General features: G+C 36.6%; 1 protein-coding gene across 1 annotated transcript in view; it reads left to right on the top strand.

Moving 5' to 3' along the window:
• Window positions 1-16,511, top strand: part of LOC148955526 (zinc finger C4H2 domain-containing protein) — a 264,715-nt gene that overhangs the window by 105,583 nt on the left and 142,621 nt on the right. Inside the window, exon 3 of the mRNA XM_089108231.1 lies at window positions 1,958-2,139. Within this exon, the coding sequence (XP_088964357.1) occupies window positions 1,958-2,139 (182 nt within the window). The remainder of the gene's footprint in view (window positions 1-1,957; window positions 2,140-16,511) is intronic.

A 16,511-nucleotide genomic window follows, 5' to 3' on the forward strand; every position in this document is an offset into this window, starting at 1 on the left:
AGAGAGGGGGGGCTAGTTGCCCTCAAATCACTTTCGACTATCAAAAAGGGCACTAGACCTTTGAATTTCAAATCGAATCAGCCCTTTTTCAAGTTTCTACGACAAAAATTTCAATAAAAACTTATATACCCCAGGGCATAACTTATAACCCTTGCATTGAAGACTGTGAGGGGAGTGTCCTACTCAAAGATATAATTTCCTGAACTTTAACTGTGTGGAACAAAATAGCTATCTCAAAATTTTGATTCGATGTGTTTGGGGAAATGGTGGGCGTGGAATGGATGTTAGTTGCCTTCCCATTACTTTCGACTATTAAAAAGGGCACTAGCCATTTCAATTTCTAATCGAATGAGCCCTTTCTGAAATTTCTACGACAACGCAATCTATAAAAACTATATGCCCCCAGGGCACAACTTACAACCCTTGTCCTGAGGGCTGTGAGGGGGTTGTCATCCTCGAAGACCTAATTTACAGAACTTGAATAAAACTACGTTCAATGAAATGGCTATCTCAAAATTTTGATTGGATGTGTTTGGGGGAAAGGTGGGCGTGAGAGGGGGGTTAGTTGCCCTCCAATCACTTTCGACTATTAAAAAAGGCACTAGCTCTTTGAATTTCCAATCAAAAGAGCCTTTTTCGAAGTTTTTACGACAACGCCGTCTATAAAAACCTTATATGCCCCCAGGGCATAACTTACAACCCTTGCCCTGAAGGCTCTTGGGGAATGTCCTCCTCAAAAACATAATTTATATCCGGAAATCAACTGCGCTGAACATAATGGCTATAAAAAAATGTTGATTGGATGTGTTTCGGGAAATGGTGGGCGTGGAATGGGTGTTAGTTGCCTTCCAATCACTTTCGACAATTAAAAAGGGCACAAGCCACTCCAATTTCCAATTGAATGAGCCCTTTTCGAAGTATACGACAATTCTTCGATACGAAGTGCCCTGCTCTAAAGGAAAAAAAAAATGCTAAATGATACCTTGTGCCAACATCGTTCTTATATGCCCTCAGGGCATAACTTAAAACCCTTGCCCTAAGGGTTGTGGGGAATTTTCTTCCTTAAAAACATATTTTCTATCCGGAAATCGACTCCGCTGAACAAAATGGCTATCTAAAAATTGTTATTGGATGTGTTTGGGGGAATGATGGGCGTGGGGGGAAAGGGGGGCTAGTTGCCCTCCAATCACTTTTGACTAATAAAAAGGGCACATGCTCTTTGAATTTCCAATCGAATGAGCCTTTCTCGAAGTTTCTACGACAACGCCTTCTATAAAAAACCTTATATGCCCCCAAGGCATAACTTAAAACCCTTGCCCTGAGGGTTGTGGGGGTGTGTCCTCCTCGAAAACATATTTCATGTGTGGAAATCATCTACGCTGAACAAAATGGCTATCTCAAAATTTTGTTTGGATGTGTTTGGGTGAATGATGGGCCTGGGGGGGGGGGCTAGTTGCCCTCCAATCTTTTTTTGGCTATTAAAAAGGGCACTAGCCACTCCAGTTTCCAATCGAATGAGCCCTCTTCGAAGTTTCTACGACATGATAATATATAATATGATAATACATTGTTAATACACAATGATAATACATTGTGCCCACATCGTTCTTTACTTAGGCAGCGCTATTGCGCTGCCTATGATATTAAATATTTATCACACTACCTTTTTTTCGCAAAATTTGGATGCCATTACTTTCAATTTAATTGAATGACTTTTGTATTTTTATTTTGTCAATAATGTAACATAAACAGTCAATTTGAGATAATAATAGTCTGGCTTCAGCATCAAATATGTTTTTGCTCTCTGCTTAAGCTTGAAACACTGTCGCTACACTGTTCTGTAATTGGAGAGCCACACTTCTGTTGTAATATTTCGTCTTACTTTTCACTGAGGAAACTAGAATGGCTTTTTACTTTCTTTCATTTCTGAATTCCACTTTTTATCTTTTATTTACAGATTGAACTTGTTATTAAACAGACTGATGAGAACCGCGGTAGAGCTGCAGACCGAGTTCGTCGTCTGATGGAGGATTACCGCCCATTAAAAATGGAGATAGACCGTTTACGGCGAGATTGTTTGGGACTTGAGTCGTTGCCAGAGATCCAGTCAGAGGCTTTATCTGATATAGCCCCTCAGAGGTAATTATGCAACAAGCTTTGGAAAATGTTTTTGTTGAAGTTTCTAGCTCTCCGCTCCTAAATTGATTTTTATTTCCCTGATTCTCAACCGAATTGCATGAGTTGGTCGATTAGTGATAATTGAATGACCTACATCTGATTAGGCTATTGCTGGAAATTTATTGTTGGGATGAATCTGATAAACACTCACAGGAAAAACAAAATAGTATTTCCTGTGTAGGAGCGTGTAACAATTGTAAAGGGAAATCAATTCTGGGTCATAGAACGTGGTCTATTGTAAATCTTTTTGTGGATAACGCGATGCAAGCGAAGATCAAATGCTGATGCTCACCAGACTGTATTATTGGATACGAGTGGGTTTAACACGTGGAAAATTAAATGCAAGGAAACTATGCGTTACTGTCTTCCTTGTTAAAGTTCTTAAGGTCATTCCAATCTTTATGCTGTTTTACTTTAATTCCTACTGAATGATCCAGCGAAAATAAACGTCTTTAAAACTTTAGCGTATGAATTCGCAAAGTAAAAAAAGCTCCATCTCCTGTTTTTGCCCGGGCCTGAGGTATTTTAACCCCTTCCTCTTTGACCTTTCTCGGTCGTCCTGTATTTTCCATTTTAGGGGGGGGGGGTCGGCAGCAACAAGAAAAAAATTGGGGGCTAGCCAATAATAAAAAATAAATTCTATTTGATAGGCCAAGGACTAAATGCTATATGTTTTTGGCCTTTCAAAGAAAAATTTTAGGCCCAATTTTTTTTTGGGGGGGGGTAAATTTTATTTTCATTATTTCTTGTGCTTTTTGGCCCCCAAGGCCCAAGAACCTAAGGATCAGAAAATGTTTGGGTACTTCCTTGTTAGCTAGTACACAATCAAGAATTGAAGTTATGTTAATCATAATGAAATATAGGCTAATAGTTTAGTAACAAAATTACGGGAACTACAACAAAGAATTATGGAAGGGGAACCGCCCAGAGCGCATTATATTAAATACGTAACCTAAACTAACATAACCAAAATACCAACTAAATATTTAATTAAAATATAGCTACACTGTACTTTCCCACCGAGCCGAATCTAATTGTCTGGTGTAAACACCGTGAAAACCGATTATTGCCTCATGTTCGCGAAAAAAATTCTCGAGTGTGTACTAGCTAACAAGGAAGTACCAATGTTTGACCTTTTTTTGGTTTGAACTTTTTTGGGCCTCATTTTCTGGAAGCTCGTTTCCCCGCGAAAATTTTTTGTACATTAGGATCACTTGGGTCCAATGACGCATTAGCGAATTTCAACTTGCTAAAAAAAAAGGCCTTGTCCCAGGACCATATCAGATTTTTTCGGGGGGGGGGTACAAAAAACGTATCAAAATTGAGTTTTCGTGCATTTTTATTACGTTCTTACGAGTCAAGCAAACATTTCTGGGGAGGGCAGGGGGGTTCAAAACCCTCTAACCCCTCCCCTGAATGTGGCCTTGCCTTATCCCCATTTTAATAGTGATTTTTTTATTTGGAAAGGGGGTCCCAGAGACTTACAGATGAAAGCTTCAAGCCAATCGAAAAATAAGTTTTTTGGTCTATATTCGTGCCCTATTTTTGGAGGTTTATTCTCGTATCCCATCTTTGAGAGACCCTTGCCCCCAATTTGCACATTAGGTTGCTTATGAATATAATTTTCTAACTGATCAGGGGGAGACAGTTTTTTTGCCTATTTTCAGCCCCCGAACACCTTCCTCGCAACAAAAATATACAGTTTCTTTTATCCAGCAAATCTTGAAAGTTTCATCCAATTAGACTACCCAGATCGAATATCCCTCGCCTTTTTTTCTACTTTAGAACCTAACTGTCAACATTGGGCCGATTTGCAGAATTTACGGGACTTGCCTCTGGGGCTGTGTGGGTCGTGCCACTTCCAGAAGCACATTTTTGGGTCTTTCGATTGAAAAATGGCCATCTGTAAAATTTTGATTCAATAACATGGGGGGCCATGGAGGTATCTGTAGTCAGGCACATAAACACAATTTTTTTGGAGGGGTTGGGGGATAAATAATACTTAAGTAAATTTTACTGATAATCTGAATAAGAAGTGCTCAGAAATTTGGAGGAAAGTTTGGATTTCATGGGAAAGGCCCCCTGTGGACGTCCCTGCCTGCAGTTTAAAAGGGCATTGGAAGAGGACTGATTGCCATCTAATCACTTAAGGCCCTTACAATGTACACAAGGACTTCAAATTTCCAGTCAAATCATTGACGTCAAATTAAGGGGCTGGGGGGGATAAAAATACCTCTTTTTGGATATTTTCATTTAAAATGCTTTTTTTTGTATTTTCATCGAAAAATTGAAAGAAAAAAATAATTTTGACCCTCCCCCCTATATATTGAATAATACATTTTACACCCCCTCCCCCTAAAATCATAGCTTCTATGAACTGACGCCACTGAGTCGAATGAGACCTTTCCTAAGTTTATGTGACCACTCCCTCCATACCAGGTGGTGGAAAAGAATAACAAAAAATAATACAGAGAGGGCACTCTGGTTTTTACTAATTCAACGCCTTTATGTAGAATATGATGGTGCGGAGGCCATAAGGCGCTAGATTCCACTTTTGAATAATGAAAATGGAGTTAAAATCATCAATTATTCTTTCCAGTTCCCTCACCTTAGAAGGCAAAAAATCCTTAGCATAGTGAAGAAGGATAAATTATATGAAAACCATGGAGGTATCGTAAGATTTAGTGCGACCGTGCTCTGAGGCCTGAGCTCTGATTATTTTAGATATCTTCAAGCTAGATGTATAGTAAATCCGCTCCAAATGTGAAAACACAATTAATAGCTTATCAGTTGACATGTGAAACAGAATGGTCCTGTCTAATTTCTTGGTACTTATGCATTATACGGTACCCACGAAAGAAGTCAAGTTTGGTTAATGCTAATGAAATAAAATAAAATAGGATGGATATATAATAGTTTAGAAACAAATTTGGGCTATATATTTGCACATTAGGGGGGAGGGGGGGCTGGTAAGGCATAGCATATATTAAATCCGGAGCCTATCCTAATCCGGGTACTTCCCCCCCCCTAAACCCCAAAAACAACAGTTTAAATATTGTAAACTCAGTGAGAAACCACGCTTTGCGAACAATTTATTTCTTGCAAATACCGGTTTGACGGGTTTCCATTGGTATTTCCTTGTACAGTCTATAGCGGTGGGTATCGCATAATGCATAAGTACCAATTTCTTTATAATCTTACCGTAAAAGAGATACTATTTATCATCAATTTTAATACTCTTCGGTAGACTATCTTAACGGAAGTAAGAGAAATGACACTAGGGTTTCAATTATTTTATGGACATCAAAATTTGACTTGTAGATATGCCAGTGGGCATATCTAAAAGTCAAGTTTTTTTTCTTGGTCTAATATTATTTGATCTGCCAGTTAGTCAAAATTTTACATTCACGGGCGCCTATGGCCGTCTTAAGCATCATGTGTGAAATACAATCAATTAATGAAGTCAGGAATACGGGTAGTTTTTTTGGGGGGAGGGGGAGGGGGTAAAAAAATTGTTCTGTCAAAATATAAGTAACTTTGGTCAGTTTTAAGAAAGAATATGTCAAGAAACTAAAAACACAACGAAACAAATACATTTCATTGTATTCATTCATGGACCCAGCCCCCTGAGTTCTTGTAGTTTTTACAATACTTCTATAATTCCCAGGCGATTTTCATCGAATCTGCCTTCTTATGCTGCTCTTATGAATACTCCTGCCCCTTGAAATGAAGGCGTTCTTGAAAAAAAAATATCCATCTTACATGCCATAGAGATATTAAACTTGTAAACAAAGAGTTTTTACTCGTTTTTTCTGATCAGTGGGCTCTTGGACTTGACTTTATACTTTTTAGACACCAAAAGATTTTGGCGATTGATAAAACTAGATTAGTTTCGTTCGTCAGAACCCTTTGATGTCAGAAACGACGAAATCAAGATTTATAAAACCCCATCCAGTTAGTCATCTATCTTATTTCTTCAATTTAGGGGGCGTGCATGCAGGTACGTATTTAGGAATTCACTTCAGTTGGAGGGGGGGGGGTCATTTCACTAAAGTTGGGGTATGAAAAGTATTTTTTGAAAATCTAAGCGGGTGATTTCGTTGTTTTTCCAATGAAAATACGAAAAAGCCTTTGTTGATTGGAACTATATAAAAGAAAATACTTTCAAAACCTGGAGGGGAAATCTAGGGAGACATGTCTCCCACCCAATTGATGCCATTGAGAGGGGGAGAACAACTCCGAAAAACAACAAAAACAGGCAAACTAAAAAGAAATCGTAAAAATCTGGATTTTTTTTTTGGGGGGGGGGTGCAGAACCGAACCCCTTCTCCCTCTTGCGCATGTAGTTACTTCTGGTCGTCGACCACATTGTTTTTTTAAACAGCATTAAACTGCTACTTTCATGACTCTCTTGGCAATTATTTAAGGCCATGTACACCCTTATCATAAACAAGCAGGCAATTCGCAATAGGATAATGGATCCTACAACCGAAGTCGAAGCTAAATTTGTATTAGAGGAAGAAGCGTGTTAAGTTACGATAATAGAGTCCCGTTGCAATGCAACTCTTCGATTATGTTTCAAAGGTTATTATTCCATATTTCGCACTTACTTCTCAAGTTCAAACAGAGCTTAAGGTTTTTAAAATAATATTGGCTCTTCAATGGGAGAAAAGTATTCGCTTATCAAGGGGAGAGCTGGTCCAGCAAATTTTGTAAAACTTTTTTTTTCGTACTTTCTTGCAAAATTTGTATAGCTTAATTCTTTTAAACCATTCTAAAATATATCTTCCTCATTAATATATTTTGGTACCAAATAATATAAAAACACTTGTCATACCCGCATAACTTTCATCATTTATTTTGTTTGTTGGAGGCTCATATTCCAACTCCTCTTGTCACAAAGAGAAAAAATATTCAATGAAGAATTTTAAAATAAGATGATGATGCCAAGGTGTCATATTGCAGCCTAATTAATGAATTGTATTTTACAATATTATAATATATTATAAGAGGGTATTATAACAATACCCTCTTTGACAATGTCGCCCACAAATTTCTCGAGGGGTTACCCACTTTCAGTTATCTGATGTACATCAGAGCGCCACGTGTGCCGCACAGTATCGTCACACTTGGCAAACTTTTGCCACGATTGGTACGCGTCACCTCTAGTCTGTGATTTTTAAAAGTAGTTGACCCCTCGTAATTTGTAAGTAATTTCTTAGACCACACTGCCTTTCCATTTACAGAATTAAGTAAATGAAAATATAGAAAAAAATGGTACAGTATTTTAAAACGAAGCAGTGGACAAAAAAAAGGAGCAAACTTTAAATAATATTAATTTTATTAATATTAAAACTTTATTTTATCAACGTAAAACTTTAAATAAAACTTTAATTTATCAACGTAAAGCAGTGAATTACGCTTAATTAAACAAAATATATGAAGAAAAGGAAAACGAAACAGTAAATAAAAGTCGCATCTTAATAACTTCCAATATCACCATGCAAATAGCACGAATAGGCATTACAATGGTGATATTGAAAGTTGTTAAGATGTTTTTCCTTTTCATTTTATTTATATATTTTGTTTAACTTAGCATGATTTATTTGTTTTCGGTTGCTAAAGGCTTCTGGACGTGAAGTCGAAATATTCAGATGTCTTATTATTTAAAGTTTGTTGCTTTTGTGTTTGTTTTGTCCACTTCTTTGTTTGAAAATATTATATTTTCCTATGTGTTAAAAACTTCACCTGATCGGACCTTTCTAACAACGTGCAACTATTCTTGAATGTAATAAAAGTAATTTAGTATTGGTTACCAAAAACAAATGCAAGGTGTGAAATTTAATTAAACTGGATAGTATCGCGACAAGAATTGTAGTGGAAAGATGGTTTTTGCTTGTTTTTAATTTGGCTTTGAATTGTAAATGGGAGCTTATAAAAGAATTGTGATCATTTGATGTGTGGATACAAGGACAGTCAGCTGTTACTTTGCTTGGATTTAGGATTAGGAATGATGATAGGGGTTTAACACTGCTGAATGCCGTATCAGAAAATTTCGAACAGAGGCGCTAAGTTTCCTTTCTCTAGAGGAGTTGAGTCTTTGTCTTGATCTTAAGGATTTGAGATAGTATTTGAATGTTAAGTCGTTTTTTGGAATAGTTGTTTTGTGCAATAAGTTTTTAATAGTAGTTTTACTATGGAATTTCGAATGGACAGGGAGGAATATCAATATTATGCATTGAAATCCTTATAATGAAAGTAATAAAAGAATGATTTATATGATGCAGTGTTATGCTTCGTTTTAGGTGTTGGATTGTAACCACTCCAAAAAGCGTCTGAGAGGTTGGTTAAAATAGCTAGATAAGATAACACGAGAGTATTTCTTCATTCTAAAGAGTAAATAGATACAAATGCGAGAAATTCTCACTCGTCAATTGTCAGGGCCGTATCCAGGATTTTTTCGATGGGGGGGGGGGGGTGAGATACAAAACAAAATTAAAAACACACCAAAATTTGTTTAAATGCATTTTTGTTGTGGCTTTACGAGTCAGACATCAATTGGGTGGGGGGGGGTGAAATACCCTACCGCCCTGGATACGGCCTTGTCAATTGCAAACGTACAAATATCAGCAACATTCTTTCTCTTTCAACTGCTAATTTGTCAACTTTAAAAAGTATGGAATTTCTCGAATAATTGGACGAGAACACCAGAGCGACAGATTGAGAACTACATGAACACTCGCATGAAATATGTTATCATTGGTGCTTTGAACCATTTTTCTAACGAGGGTAGATGATGTGTTGACTAAGTCCAGTCAATTAGTAATTAAAACCTTTCTAACATGCCGGGGGACAGTTCAACCTGATTTGGAACCAAACCCGTAAGTAGTAAAGCCCCAATTACTTGAAAGGATACATGCACTTTCACAAGCCTGAGGCATGGATATGTGTGTGTATTTTCAAGTAATTGGGTTACCAGGGCCATTTGCCTATTACAATGAACCCTACATGGGTTGGCAGACAGGTTTTCTATTGTGATACTTATTTTTTGGAGGTCAAACTCATGGATACATGTTTGTTTTTGTTTTTTTTTTAACTGGTATTTTTTCAATGAAGCACATAGCACTTTGCAGAAACCCGTGAATGTAAGACTGAAAGTCCATTCGTACTATATCTGAATCCAATTACTATTCAAGTTATTGTGACCGCCATTTTTTGATCTGGTTAAGTGGGTATAATCTGGTTTGGTTCGTTATTGCGAGAAGCTTACTCAATTTACATCTTAGTGTTAACTCGGTGATCTAATTGCGTTGGTACTAAAGGAACATTTGAAGGTGGAGAAAAAAAGGGGTAATGAGTGATTGGATAATTTTAACAAGAAATGACTGAAAAGTGTATTTAAGGAGTTGGAATGAATGTGTACTGTATAATACACAAGTGTTGATTTGCACAGTGTTTTCAATTTTTAATAGTTTAGAAATAAAAAAAATGAACAAGAAATGGCTGAAAAGTGTTTTGAGGGAGTTGAGTTGCACGAGGGTTGACTTGCACGAGGGTTCAGCTACATGAGTATTCAGTTACACGGGGATTAGTTAAATGGGGTCGAGTAGCACGGAGGTTCAGTTGTACAGGGTTTCGGTTATACAGGGGTTCAGTTACATGGGGGGTTGAGTTGTACGGGCTTTCGGTTATACAGGGGTTCAGTTACATGGGGGGTTCAGTTATTTTTTCTGATTTTGTGTGTTTTCGCAAGAAAATAACTGGTCTTTTAGCAAGCTTAGCCATAGCTACCTGAAACTCTGCATAAATATCTTCATTTTTAATCTAATTGCGTAGGTACTAAAGGAATATTGAACATTTTTTCTGATTTTGTGTGACCACCCGGCGCCCCAAAGACTCCTGAGCCTCCATTATCATACTTTTTAAGGTTTTATTATATCTTTTCAGAATAAATTATTATTTTAGGGAATTATTTCGGTGAAACAGTTAGAGAAATTTTGAATGATGATTTTAGAAGAGGATTTGAGGGTTAAACTCTGTGGTCGTTATAATACACAAGTTCCATTTGAACAGTGTTGTGAGGTCCCTTACCACAATCCCAAAGGGCTCCGATCCCTCCACACCAACCCCGAAGGAAGCCCCCGGACATCAAAGGTTCTCTGGACCCCCAAAGGGCCCCCGGCACCCCGATGCCTCCTGAGTCACCCATTATAATACTTTTTAAGGCTTTATTATATCTTTTCAGAACAAATTATTATTTTAGGGAATTATTTCGGTGAAAAAGTTAGAGACATTTTAAGAGATGATTTTAGAAGGGGACTTGAGGGTTTAACTCTGTGGTCGTTATAATACACAAGTTCCATTTGAACAGTGTTGTGAGGTCCCCTTACCACAACCCCAAAGGGCTCCGATCCCCCACCGCAACTCCGAAGGAACCCCCCGGTCCTCACAGGTTCTCTGGCCTCCCAAAGGGCCCCCGGCGCCCCAATGGCTCCGGAGTCCCCCATTATAATACTTTTTAAGGCTTTATTATATCTTTTGGTTTAGGGAATTATTTCGGTGAAACATTTAGAGACATTTTAAGAGATGATTTAAAAGATGATTTTAGAAGAGGACTTGAGGGTGAAACTCTGTGGTCGTTATAGAATAAATATCTTCATTTTTAATCTAATTGCGTAGGTACTAAAGGAACATTGAACATTTTTTCTGATTTTGTGTGAGCACCCGGCGCCCCAAAGACTCCAGAGCCTCCATTATAATACTTTTTAAGGCTTTATTATATCTTTTTAGAACTAATTATTATTTTAGTGAATTATTTCGGTGAAACAGTTAGAGACATTTTGAAAGATGATTTCAGAAGAGGATTTGAGGGTGAAACTCTGTGGTCATTATAATACACAAGTTCCATTTGAACAGTGTTGTGAGGTCCCTTACCACAGCCCCAAAGGTCTCCGATCCCCCCACACCAACCCCGAAGGAAGCCCCCGGTCCTCAAAGGTTCTCTGGGCTCCCAAAGGGGCCCCCGGCGCCCCAATCTTTTCGTTTAGAGAATTATTTCGGTGAAACAGTTAGAGACATTTTAAGAGATAATTTAAAAGATGATTTTAGAATAGGACTTGACGGTGAAACTCTGTGGTCGTTATAGAATAAATATCTTCATTTTTAATCTAATTGCGTAGGTACTAAAGGAACATTGAACATTTTTTCTGATTTTGTGTGAGCACCCGGCGCCCCAAAGACTCCTGAGCCTCCATTATAATACTTTTTAAGGCTTTATTATATCTTTTCAGAACAAATTATTATTTTAGGGAATTATTTCGGTGAAACAGTTAGAGACATTTTGAATGATGATTTTAGAAGAGGATTTGAGGGTGAAACTCTGTGGTCGTTAACTTAGGTGAAACTTAGAGTGGCGCGCCACTCTAAGTGAACCTAGATCAACCCAACTTTTTGATTATCTCTCTCACTATCACTCTGTTTGCGTGTCGTGTCTGTGCGTGTCTCGTCTCTATGTGTGTGTCATATCTGTGGGTGCCGCTGTTTCTGATAGGTCCCTAAAAAATGGGTGTTGTCTAAAAAACCAGTCTGCTTGAAAACGTGGAGTTTTCGTACTGCTCACTTTTTTGCAATGTGTAGGAACCAGTGGGGAATCCCCGCTCGTTTGGAAAGGTGCCAAGGAAAGGCAATCAAAACATTATTTTAGTTTTTTCACACACACAAAATCTTACACACACACACAAAAACTTACACACACACGCAAGAACTCACACACACACACACAGAAACTTACACACACACATAAAAACTTACACACACACCTGTGCGTGTTTCGTCTCTATATGTGTATCGATAGACACCGCATTAGTTTAAACGAAAAGTAGTAAATGCAATTTAATTTGATTTTGTAATTCAGACATTTTAATAGAAACTGCAATAGTTTAAACGAAATAATTTCAATTTTTTTTATAGAAAATGCATTAGTTTAAATGAAAATTAGTAAATTCAATTTAATTTTGATTTTGTTATTCAGTTTATTAATTATAAAAATAAAATAAAAAAATACTTTTTCCACAAAATAAGTTTTTCAAAGAAAAGTAAAGAACTCCATTAAACTATTATGATAGAAATTCAAAATAAACAAGCGTTTCAAAAAAAAAATAATTCTTCCCTGGATTTGCCATAAATTCGCTACCGAAATATTCCAACTCTTGCATTTCAATTATAGAAATTCAAAATAAACTTTGAAAAATTAAGAGAATGTAACTGTGACAAGGTAAATCGCAAGAAAACACTACTGAAATATTCCAACTCTTGCATTTCAATGAAAGAAATTCAAAATGAACTTTGAAAAATCAAGAGAATGTAACTGTGACATGGTAAACCATTCTGTGACAAGGTAAACCACGACAGAACACTACTGAAATATTCAAACTCTTGCATTTCAATGAAATAAATATTTTCTCTGGTGAAATTAGAATTGAATTGTGTTCTTTGGTAAAATTCAGAAGAGAACTTGAATTTTTCTTGACTTCGTTGAGAAAATTTTAAATTGAACTAGAAATTTTTATCTTCCGGGAAAATAATCACAAGTATGTTCTTACTTTTTCTATCTTCCACCGAAAAATTTATAATTGAACTTTAAATTTCATTATTTCTTTTTGAAATAAATAACTGAAGTGGAAGATTTTTGTTTTCTATGAAGAAATTAGAATTGAATTTTGTTCTTTGGTAAAATTCCGAAGAGAACTTGAACTTTTTTATCTTCTGTGAAAAGATTGGAACAGTATTTTAAATTTTTCATCTCTTCGAGAAAATATTCACAAGTATGGTAATACTTTTTCTATCTTCCACGGAAAAATTTAGAATTGAACTTTAAATTTCTATATGTCTTTGTGAAATAAAGAACTTAAGTGGAAGATTTTTATTTTCTCTGGTGAAATTAGAATTGAAGTGTGTTCTTTGGTAAAATTCAGAAGAGAACTTGAATTCTTCTTCATTTCGTTGAGAAAATTTTGAATTGAACTAGGACTTTTTATCTTCCGGGAAAATATTCACAAGTATGGTATTACTTTTTCTATCTTCCATCGACAAAATTTAGAATTGAACTATAAATTTCTTTATGTCTTTGTAAAATATAGAAATTAAGTGGAAGATTTTTGTTTTCTCTGGAGAAATTTGAATTGACTTGTGTTCTTTGGTAAAATTCAGTAGAGAACTTGAATTTTTCTTCACTTCGTTGAGAAAATTTAAAATTGAACTAGGACTTTTTATCTTCCGTGAAAATATTCACAATTATGGTATTACTTTTTCTATCTCCCACCGAAAAATTTAGAATTGAACTTTAAATTTCTTTGTCTTTGTGTAATAAGGAACTGAAGTGGAATCTTATTGTTTTCTCTGGAGAAATTACAATTTAATTATGTTCTTTGGTAAAATTCAGAAGAGAACTTGAATTCTTCTTCACTTCGTTGAGAAAATTTTAAATTGAACTAGAACTTTTTATCTTCCGGGAAAATATTCAAATCTACGGTATTACTTTTTATATCTTCCAATGAAAAGTTTAGAATCAACTTTAAATTTCTTTGTCTTTGTGAAATAAAGAACTTAAGTGGAAGATTTTTATTTTCTCTGGATAAATTAGAATTGAATTGTGTTCTTTGGTAAAATTCAGTAGGGAACTTGGACTTTTCTTCACTTCGTTGAGAAAATTTTAAATTGAACTATAACTTTTTATCTTCCGTGAAAATATTCACAAGTATGTTATTACTTTTTCTATTTTCCACTTAAAAATTTCGAATTGAACTCTCAATTTATTTATGTCCTTGTGAAATAAAGAACTGAAGTGGAATATTTATCTTTTCTCTGGTGAAACTAGAATTGAATTTTGTTCTTTGGTAAAATTCCAAAGAGAACTTGAACTTTCTTATCTTCTGTGAAAAATTTGGAATAGTGTTTTAGATTTTTTATCTCTTCGAGACAGATCTGAAGTAAAGTGGAAAATTTTTATATTATTTGGAAAAATAGAAATGGTCAATGACTAATTTCTTTTTCATTGAGAAAATTCAGAAGAGAACTTGAACTTTCCCTGACTTCGTTGAGAAAATTTTAAATTGAACTTTAAATTTTTTTATCTCTTTGAGAAAAGTCGGAACTGAATTTAAGAAAATTTAGAATTAAAGTGAAACTTTCTATCTTCATAGAAAATAATCACAATAATAGTATAACCTTTCCTATCTTCTATGGAAAAATTAGAACTGAACTTTAAATTTTTTATGTCTTGGTGAACTTGAAACTGACGTGGAAGCTTCACATACGAAATACTAAGAAACCTTAGCTCAGAAAAGCCTGAAATATCCAACTACTCATCCCAAACTAGAAGTTTCAGACAACAAACACCAATGAGGGACTAAGAATCTTAGCTCTGAAAAGTCCGAAAAGCAAACTACACCTCCCGAATCATAATTTTCTGAAAGCACACACCTATGAAATGCTAAGAAATCTAGCTCAGAAAAGTCAAAAATACACACAGCCCAAAGAGACACACACACAGGCTAAAGAGACACACACACCCCGAAGAGACGCACAAAGCCCAAGGAGAAACACACACACACATCCCAAAGAGACACAAACAGCCCAAAGAGACAAACACAGACCAAAAAGACTCAAACAGCTCAACGAGACATACAAACAGACCAAAAAGACTCAAACAGCCCAAAGGGGCACACACAGTCTCAAGAGGCACAAACAACTCAAAGAGACACAGACAGCCCAAAGAGAAACACAACCCAAAGAGACAAACACCGACCTAAAAGACTCAAACAACCCAAAGAGACACTTACAGACCAAAAAGACTAGAGACCCCAAAAAAGACACACAGTCCAACGAGACATATACAGCCTAATGAGACACACATCACAAAGAGACACCCACAGCCCAAAGAGACACATACAGCTCAAAGAGACGTAAATGACCCAAAGAGATGCACACATCCAACAGAGAGACACAAAGCCCAAAACGACACAAACAGTCAAAAGAGACACATACAGACCATAAAGATTCAAACTGCCCAAAGAGACACACAACCTAAAGAGACACACACACACCCCAAAGAGACACACACAGGTTAAAGAGACATACACATAGTCCGAAGAGACACACAAAGCCCAAAGAGACACACACACCGCCCAAAGAGACAAAAAATGTCCATACAGACACAAACATACCAAAAACATTCAAACATCCCCAAAGAGACACACATTGCCCAAAGAGACACACATGGTCTCTAAGAGACACAAACAGCCAAAAGAAACACACACAGACCAAAATGACTCAAACAGCCCAAGAGACACATACAGCTCAAAGAGATGCACACGGGTCCAAAGAGACGCATACATCAAACAAAGTGTCTCTAACTGTTTCACCGAAATAATTCCCTAAAATAATCATTTGTTCTGAAAAGATATAATAAAGCCTTCAAAAGTATTATAATGGAGGCTCAGGAGTCTTTGGGGCGCCGGGGGCCCCGTTGGGAGCCCAGAGAACCTTGGCGGCCCGGGGGCGGCTTTCGGGGTTGGTGTGGGGGGATCGGAGCCGTTTGGGGCTGTGGTAAGGGACCTCACAGCACTGTTCAAATGGAACTTGTGTATTATAACGACCACAGAGTTTCACCCTCAAATCCTCTTCTAAAATCATCATTCAAAATGTCTCTAACTGTTTCACCGAAATAATTCCCTAAAATAATAATTTGTTCTGAAAAGATATAATAAAGCCTTAAAAAGTATTATAATGGAGGCTCAGGAGTCTTTGGGGCGCCGGGTGGTCACACAAAATCAGAAAAAATGTTCAATGTTCCTTTAGTACCTACGCAATTAGATTAAAAATGAAGATATTTATTCTATAACGACCACAGAGTTTCACCCTCAAGTCCTCTTCTAAAATCATCTTTTAAATCATCTCTTAAAATCTCTCTAACTGTTTCACCGAAATAATTCCCCAAACGAAAAGATTGGGGCGCCGGGGGCCCCTTTGGGAGCCCAGAGAACCTTTGAGGAACGGGGGCTTCTTTCGGGGTTGGTGTGGGGGGATCGGAGCCCTTTGGGGCTGTGGTAAGGGACCTCACAGCACTTTTCAAATGGAACTTGTGTATTTTAACGACCACAGAGTTTCACCCTCAAATCCTCTTCTAAAATCATCATTCAAAATGTCTAACTGTTTCACCGAAATAATTCCCTAAAATAATAATTTGTTCTGAAAAGATATAATAAAGCCTTAAAAAGTATTATAATGGAGGCTCAGGAGTCTTTGGGGCGCCGGGTGCTCACACAAAATCAGAA

Source organism: Artemia sp. Qi Xiang Cuo, chromosome 2, assembly GCF_049724085.1.
Source record: "Artemia sp. Qi Xiang Cuo chromosome 2, ASM4972408v1, whole genome shotgun sequence".
Taxonomy (NCBI): domain Eukaryota; kingdom Metazoa; phylum Arthropoda; class Branchiopoda; order Anostraca; family Artemiidae; genus Artemia; species Artemia sp. Qi Xiang Cuo.